Raw genomic sequence first — 9,198 nt, forward strand, 5'->3', positions numbered from 1 at the left:
ACCTATTCAGGGGGACCCTACATTTCTCCACCTGATAGCGGAGGTCGAGAAATTTGCACCCCAGATCTCCGCAGAATCGTCTGAGCCTCTGGTTTAAGCCTTCCACTCGGCTCCAAACCAGAGGGTCCCATCGCTCATGCGCCGACTATAACACCATGTTAAAACTCACTTAAATCTTGATAACCTGCCATTTAGCAGCCGTAACCGATCTAACAACTGCGTCAGACACTTGTCTTATACAAGCATTTCTGACCACTGTGCCGTATTCTGCCTGTTTACATATCCCTGTATTTGAATATGCATGCCTATACCAGTTTCTTCAGCACTCCAGTGTAGATATTAGAACTATTGACACTGAGAAAGTGCTTGAATTGTAAAAAACTGAACCAAGCTGCATAGGCTGATGGAACCTCTTCACTTTCTGTATATAATTTTGAGAGGATTTAGTCCTCCTCCCCTTAAAAAGGGGATGAGTTAGCCCTCCATCATATTAACCATGACAGATTCCTCAAACAAACAAAAAAAAAACTATACCCAAAAGTTGAAAGAAAATGCAGCCTGTCTTCAAGAGTTTTAGCAAAAAGATCCATAAAACTACTGTGCAGTGTCATTGACATCCATCTGGTGCAAAATCTTAAAATGTATTCTGAGCAAATGTAATGCTAGTGGGCATGGATTCTAGAAACATAAGTCGTGTGAAACTTAACTCATGCTTTTTTTGCATGACATCTTGGAAGTCATGGATCAAGACAATCAGATGGATGCAGCATTTTTTGACTTCTGAAAAGCATTTGACTCAGTGGCACAACAGTGGTTATTAATAAAACTATGTTCATATTAGGCACCAAATGAAGTTAGTGACTGCATTCAGGATTTCTTTATAGGGAAGATGAAACATTTTCTCTTGGATGGAGAGCCATCAGCAAATTTAGAAGTAAACTGATGTAGCACAGACTTGAAAATGGATGTTAGCTACCCAGTGAAAGCCTACTTATCAAATTTCAAGAATCAATATTAAGTGAGGAAGCTGGGAAAATTCTGTGGCCCTGTAACTTCTGTAGTATAGCAAAGACAAAATAGACTAATAAGACAGACACAGAGGAATTTAAACAGAAATTCTTCCCATGCTTTATGTGCAAGTAATACAGGAAGAAACCCTAATCTGTGGTACAATGGTTATTACCCTCTGCCATGTTCTTTAAAGTGGTTGTAGGGTATGGATGTCGATGTAGACAGACAAGAGAAGTGCCTGCTTACCAACAGTTAACAGAATTACCTAGAGTGGCACAAGCATACAAAATATATTGATGCAAATATGAGAATTTTTAGCTTTCAAAACTTTTAATCAGTACCTCTTTCACAATGAAGGGTTAGAAAAAATAACAGGTAAAATGTATGTATTGGAAGAAAAGTCTATCAGAAAAGGCAATGAAATTTTAATCTTGACCTTTTGCCTATTGTTATTTCATTTCTTTTACTATACTTTGTGTCACTTGTGATCCCTGGTTTGGAACAAATGTTAATTGCCATCAACACTTGTACCTCCTGCTTTTTATTTATCCTTTTCCTTATCAATCATCCATTTGAAATGTTCATTACCTGCTGAATGAATAGTTTTGTTGCTGTGCAATACAAGTTATTCCGAATTGTGAACCACATGTGAACTCACAGTAACGGGCACACACTGATGAAGTTATTAACCATCACTTGTCTCTTCTGGATAAGGCAAAGCAAAATATGTGTATTAGCTTTGTATCTATCTTGCATCTCCTGTAAGTTGAACATTGCATTAAACAGGATGACTTTTGAAGAATCTGGTAGTCACATGAAAATTTTATTAATGTAGCATTAAAAGCACAATTTACAAAAGTTTAATGTATGACGTTTAGCATATGCACTTGTTTTTAAATAAGTAATGCGTCGGGTAAATGATATGGATATAAAACTTGTGTAGATTTCTACTGTTACATAATAATTCTTATTCTTTTTCAGGCTGATCTTGTTGAACAAATTGCTGGAAGATGGCAATGTCCTTTATAGAAAGAACCGTTTGAAAGAAGCTGCTCATAGGTATCATTACGCACTGAAGAAATTCCCCACAGAGGATTTAGGAGAACATATGGCCACATTTGAACAGTTACGGATAAACTTTCTACTCAACCTGTCACGATGCAAAAGAAAAATGAATGTAAGTTCAACACTTTATAGCATAAACATTTTTTTCATAGTTTGTGTACTGCAATCAATAAAAAATTTGTACCTTTCTCTGTCCCTAAACATTTTACTGTAACTTGTGAATACAAACTATTTTCATTTCTGCTTTAAGCATTTGTTTTTGTAACGTAATGTCACTTTTATTTTATTTTTAGGAAAATACTGAAGCAGTAGAACTAGCCAACCAAGTTTTGAAGATGAAACCTGACTCATTTGAAGCATTTTATGCCAGAGCCAAAGCCAGAATAGAACTGAGGTAAACAGGAAACTACATTTTGTAAATATGTAAATGAATATACAAGGTGTACAACTTTGCTTCCACCGTTTTTTTCCCAACATTTGAGGCTTTAATGAAACAAATTGGTTGCACATGTATCATTCAAAGTATTTTCCATCACTGGCCACTACTTTCTCCCATATTTTGGGCAGTGTACGAATCCCGCATCGAAAAAATTGTTCATCTTTTGAAGCAATTCATGAATCAATCCAATTTGTGACTTCTTCATGAGATCAGAAGTGTTGGTCAGCCAGGCCATGCGCCATTGATCTAAGCAAGTGATAGTCAGAGGGAGCAATGTCTGGAGAATACGGTGTATGGAATAGGACTTCCCATTTTAACGTTTCCAAGTACATTTTGACCTCTTTTGCAACGTGGGGTCAAGTGTTGTCATGCTGCAAAATCACTTTATCATGCCTCTCGCTGTACTACGGCCGTTTGTCTTTTAATGCTCTGTTCAAATGCATTTATTGCATTCAATAACGAGCACCTGTGATTGTTTCACTTGGTTTTAACACCTCATAGTACAAGATGCCTAGCTGGCCCCACCAAATGCAGAGCATGATCTTGGATCCATGAATATTTAATGTGGAAGCATGACTGGGATATCCCCAAGATTTTTTGCATTTAGGGTTATCGTAATGAACCCATTTTTTGTCCCCAGTCACAATGCATTGCAGAAATCCCTTCCGTTTTTGCCTCTGAAGTAACTGTTCACAAACACACAAACGCCGTTCAATGTATCTTGGTTTCAGCTCACACAGAACCCCAAGTTACTTCTTTCTGAATCGTGCCAATAGCCTTGACACATTTTGAAATGGCTTGCTGTGTCACTCCCACTAATTGTGCCAATTCTTCTTGAGTTTGACGCAAGGCTCCACTCAGCAATGTCTCCAATTCTGCATCTTCGAAAACATTCTCTCTTCCACCACTATGCCGGTCTACAACATTAAAATCACCATTCTTGAAGCATTGAAACCACTCATGACATGTTCTTTCACTAACAGCGTCCTTACCATACGTACTTGAGAGCATTCGATGAGACTTGGCTGCTGTTTTCTTCATATTGAAACAAAACAGTAACACCTCCTGCAGATGACGAGGATTTGGCTTGTAAACTGACATTTTCAATCAAGAACAACTTTATGATGCATACACAAATCGACTAATGTTTGAATGAGGTTGTGCTGACTGAGGTCCAAGCTAACTGCCTGATGTCTGTGATCTGTTTCTTTCGACAGCTTCTTACTGTTGTCGCCACCTATCAGCAAACGGCGGAAGCAAAGTTGTACACCTTGTAAAAGTTACGATTAAAAAGCAGTACACTCTATGGTCAGTTCTGCAAATTGAAGCATTTGTTTTTTTGTGTCAGCTTTAGTTGCAATGTCCAGTGAAAATACTGTAATGAAAAATTATTTAGTGTGGTACAATTTGATCAAAACAGACCATGTATAATTCATAGAACTATCCAAACCGTAGAAGTATTTCAGTGCTAAAACATTCAATACACTTTTATCTGCTATTTTTTGTGTAAAGTGGAACGTGCCTAATGCAGAAACAGAGTGCAGATTAATAATGCATTGTATAATGCAGAATAGAGCTTATACAGTACTACAGTATACATTAGTTATTCATGACCCTATGACGATACTACTTTTAAAACAAAGATTGTACAGCTATGACAATGCTATTAAGCAGCAAAAAACCAAGAAAAGAGGTTCGGCGCAACACAGTGATGCAGGACTGGACATCAAACCATGTTGCTCTGTGCAACAATGAACAATTATGCTCAGTGTCAGTACTTCAAAGGAAATAGTTCATTCATGGGCACTCTGTTAGTCAGCATTTCTCATTTTCCATTATTATTGATGTGAGCAGGTTTGTCCTGAAACATTCTTGTGCACCTATGAACACACTGCTGTGCTCAGTGAAAGAGGTGGATGTTGTTCCGTTAAGCAGTGGTTTACACAGCAAGGTCAAGAATTCCAAAGAAATGCACTACCTGCATTATTTTCTGCCGGTTTCAGTTGACTAGTAGAACATTAAGTGAGAAAATGATGTCAAATAAAAAGAACGGCTCACTAACACTAAATGAAAAGATTAAGGTAATTCAGGTGAGCGAGAAAAACAAACTCTCTGTGTGAAATAATGTTTTGTTTCAAACACATTAAAACACAAATTTACAATACTTTAATAAGCAACTATAAGATACAAGATGAATGGATGAAAGGGAATCAGAAAATAAAAGGAAGTCAAAGAAGATGGGAAATAAAGAAATTAATGAGATAGTGTGGGAATGGTTTGTAAGTGTGTGGGCAAAAAACTTCCTTTTGTCTGGATCCATGTTACAGAGTGAGGCTCTGAAAGTCACTGAAGAGCTTGGAAATATGGAGTTTGAGAGGCATCCACATGATGGCTGGATATTTTCAAAGCTGGCTGCAACATCATGCAGAATGAAATGTATGGGGAAGCTAAGGGTGTGCAGGAAAGTGTAGCAACAGAATGTAAGACAATATTGTACAACCTAATTGTGAATGATGACCTGAAATGTGTGTTCAGTGTCAATGAAGCACAACTGTTTTATTGCCTGGTGCCTTCAAAATCTAGGAATTCGAAGTTAAAAGTGCACTGGCAGAAAAATGTGTAAGGAAAGACTGTACTCTGTGTGGAATCATGTTAAGTGAAACAGGGAAGCCACTGGTGATTGGTAAGGTGGGAAAACTGCATTGTTTCTGAAACATAGATGTCAGTAAGCTTCAAGTCGCATGGTGAAGCAATAAAAAGGTGTGGATGTTGAGTGGTCTAACAGAAGAAAATGTTCAAATGTGTGTGAAATCTTATGGCACTTAACTGCTATGGTCATCAGTCCCTAAGATTACACACTACTTAACCTAAATTATCCTAAGGACAAACACATACACCCATGCCAAAGGGAGACGAACCTCTGCCGGGACCAGCCACACACTCCATGACTGCAGCACCTTAGACCGCTCGGCTAATCCCACGTGGCAATCTAACAGAAGAATGGCTGGGCCCTTTCAGAGCCAAAATGGAAAAAAGTAAATTGCCAAGCTCTCATTTTCCTAGACAATGCAACCTGTCTCCTGAAAATCTTGTGAACAAACATGAAATCCCATTATAGGCAATTACTGATGCAGTCTGTTATTCTTAGTGTTGAAGAAGCCTAAAAAGCATTTGTTTCTGTACTGAATTGGCTTTGCAGTAAGAGAAATAAAGCCCAAAACAGTTACCAAGCACTTTAGTAAAGTGGGGCTTGGAGGTCAAAAACTTGTTTTGTGCCCATTGAGGTACAAGAAAATGCAGTAGCAGTTGCTGAATTAATTAAAATAAGAAACATTTCATATAATACACATGACTACTTTCAAAGTGATACTTTCTGTCAGCTCACCCCAATTTTACTTCAGAAACAGATTTAATAGAAAACTGCAACACAGAAGATGAACAGGAAGAAACAAAGGAAGGGGAAGAGGAGCAAAATAAAGTCCCCAGAAAAATTAATATGCCTGAAGAAGCTATTGCATGCATAAACAATGTTGCAATTTTCAGCACACCCAAAGTCTCCCAAGCTGTTGGAACAATTGTATAGTGCAAAAAACTGTGTAGAAAAACAATTTTGAACAGGAAATTCAAACAGGTTTTCTTCCATGACATGTGGTGAAAAAAGTGAAAAGCAAAGCAAATAAACACAGGAATAAAATTTGTGTACATATAACCATTAAAAATTTTAAAGTTAGTGTAAAAATATAGACATGCCATATGATTTATCAGTGTAGTAGTCTGGTGTTCTGTTGTACAATATACAGTTAATGAACATTTACTGTGCAGGAGTGAAAGCACATAAATACTTGCATAATTACAAATTTATAATTTCATGTGTGATACTTGACAAATTTTATGTAGCCTAGTGAATTTTGTGTAATCTGAAAACTTGTTCAATTTGGAAAATTATTTTAGTCCCATTCAATTCTGTTTTGAGCAAGTTTTACTGTAATATTAACAATAAATATGAAGCCATTGTCTGACAGCAGAGTGTAGTTCAGCTGAGGCAAACAAACACATTCATGGACAACATTTCTAAATTGAGGATTCACTTAAGCTCATTTGCTTATGTCTGACGGAGGGCGTGTGTTCCTTGAAATGAGCTCCTTGGGGACTCATTCCCCCCCATTTCAACATTGTCAATCTTCTGTTTTTGCCTTCTCTCCTTTTCACTGCAGAATGCCTTTTGAATTTCAAAGAATCTTTTTTGACCATACTATAACGGTATGGACAGTGTCTTGAAAGGAGGGTATAAGATGAACATCAACAAAAGCAAAACAAGGATAATGGAATGTAGTCGAATTAAGTCGGGTGATGCTGAGGGAATTAGATTAGGAAATGAGATATTTAAAGTAGTAAAGGAGTTTTGCTATTTGGGGAGCAAAATAACTGATGATGGTCGAAGTAGAGAGGATATAAAATGTAGACTGGCAATGGCAAGGAAAGCGTTTCTGAAGAAGAGAAATTTGTTAACATTGAGTATAGATTTAAGTGTCAGGAAGTCGTTTCTGAAAGTATTTGTATGGAGTGTAGTCATGTATGGAAGTGAAACATGGACAATAAATAGTTTGGACAGGAAGAGAATAGAAGCTTTCGAAATGTGGTGCTACAGAAGAATGCTGAAGATTAGATGGATAGATCACATAACTAATGAGGAGGTATTGAATAGAATTGGGGAGAAGAGGAGTTTGTGGCACAACTTGACGAGAAGAAGGGACCGGTTGGTAGGACATGTTCTGAGGCATCAAGGGATCACAAATGTAGCATTGTAGGGCAGTGTGGAGGGTAAAAATCGTAGAGGGAGACCAAGAGAGGAATACACTAAGCAGATTCAGAAGGATGTAGGTTGCAGTAGGTACTGGGAGATGAAGAAACTTGCACAGGATAGGGTAGCATGGAGAGCTGCATCAAACCAATCTCAGGGCTGAAGACCACAACAACAACAACATGAATTTTTCAATTAATAAAGTATGTAGCCAACAGTTGCCAATTTTTTAATTTATTTTTAGACTTGGCCCAGGTTTTAATGCCATGAAAGGTATCTTCTTCAAAAGAACAAAAAGTTACTTGGATTATATTACGCAAAACGTGTTACATCCATCATGAGCTGATGCAGTCAAGTCACATACAGACTTGAGTACCTCAGCTTGTGATGGAAGTAACATCTTTTACAGAATGTTTTACAAAATGAAGAAAATCCCCTTAGTGGCACCAAAACCTGGGTCATGTCAAAAAGTGAATAAAAATTGGTAACTGATTGGCTATACAATTTTGTTATTGGAAACTTACTCACAGCTGCTGCTAACAGCCATGTTCTAGATCGAATTCAGTTCTTCCAGTTCACGTAATTATTGTACTGTATGTGGTAAGACATGCTATTACTTTTCTTACACAAAAAGTAGTGAATTATGACTGTATTGCAATGGAAGATCTGAGGCACTTAACTTTCAAATCAGCCTTATTGATCAGAACATGGGGTAGAGACTATAGCAGCACCTTGCTAATTATCACTAAAAGCTAAATTTCTATGTCTAGTAATGGTAACCTCTTTTTTTCATGTATCTTATCTGAACATTGCCCTGCAATTATTGTTGTGGTTTCCCGAGTTTCCATTTTATAAATAATTCATAATATGTATTGTAGCTGATTCAAGGAATGTGCATGCTGCTACAGTAATTTGGATTTATGTTTCAGGCTTCTTGATGAGGCATTAGATGATGTACAGGATGCTCTACGTGTGGCACCAGCTCAGAATCGTGATGTTCGACGTATCCTTTGCAAAGTACGAGAGGAATTGCGTACAGAGATGGCAGCAACTGGGGCATGCCCTGGAGCTCCCTTGTCTTCCTTGACATTAGGAACTGCAACATCTGTTGATACTCTTCATGAACCAGAGACAAGGGTTTAAGTGAGAGTGTAATTTTCTCTCTTTATGGCACCCAGTTGCACCTCATCAAGCAGGGAGCTTGGTGGATATATACTGCACAATTGTGCTGCATGATGATCGAGTATCTCGAGATGTTAAGACTGAGCTGGCAGTTAAATCATTTGCTGTTCTGCCACAGTATCATAAATTGTATCTATTTTATGACTCTGACAATGCAATTGTATACATTCTTTGTAATTTCATTGTAAAAAGTCTGGTAAGAGGTTATCAGTTGTTTCTGCCGGTGTAGCTGTACTTTTATACTAAAATGTAACAAATGCTGATTCCTACATTTCTAATATATTTCTTCTGTAATATGTAATGAATTATTTTTAAATTGTATGTAGTTACGAAGTCGGTCTGGTTTAAAGGACCTTAAAATTGATATCTTGCCAGAAAAATATATGATGGTGTTAATAACTGAAAATTAGTGATTTCATTTAAATAAAAATGGTGAGTTTTATTTCTGTTATTGTTCACTCATTTTCTTTCCTGATATCTCCTGTTCTCTTTAGCTCTGCCAAAATGGGGGTGAAAAATTGCAAATTGTCTCCAATATTCAAATAATTCAAGTGACCCGGGATGCGTTTTGTGTTTCAAATCCCACTGCAGACATACTACAGCAAAAGCCTAATATAACAATGAGAACAGTCAATTTTTGACAATATAATGTAACTGGATAGGTAACAAATCTTCTCACCAAGCAGTGGCAGAACACACA

General features: G+C 37.3%; 1 protein-coding gene across 3 annotated transcripts in view; it reads left to right on the forward strand.

Annotated features, from left to right (window-relative positions):
* Positions 1-8,912, forward strand: part of LOC126259185 (protein TANC2) — a 565,490-nt gene extending 556,578 nt beyond the window's left edge. For all 3 annotated transcript variants that reach the window (XM_049955764.1, XM_049955766.1, XM_049955765.1), the window contains 3 exons: positions 1,993-2,188; positions 2,370-2,470; positions 8,246-8,912. In XM_049955764.1, coding sequence (XP_049811721.1) covers positions 1,993-2,188; positions 2,370-2,470; positions 8,246-8,459 — 511 coding nt within the window. In that variant the 3' untranslated portion in view covers positions 8,460-8,912. The remainder of the gene's footprint in view (positions 1-1,992; positions 2,189-2,369; positions 2,471-8,245) is intronic.
* The last annotated feature ends 286 nt before the right edge of the window (positions 8,913-9,198 follow it).

This window comes from Schistocerca nitens, chromosome 5 (genome assembly GCF_023898315.1).
Source record: "Schistocerca nitens isolate TAMUIC-IGC-003100 chromosome 5, iqSchNite1.1, whole genome shotgun sequence".
Lineage (NCBI taxonomy): Eukaryota > Metazoa > Arthropoda > Insecta > Orthoptera > Acrididae > Schistocerca > Schistocerca nitens.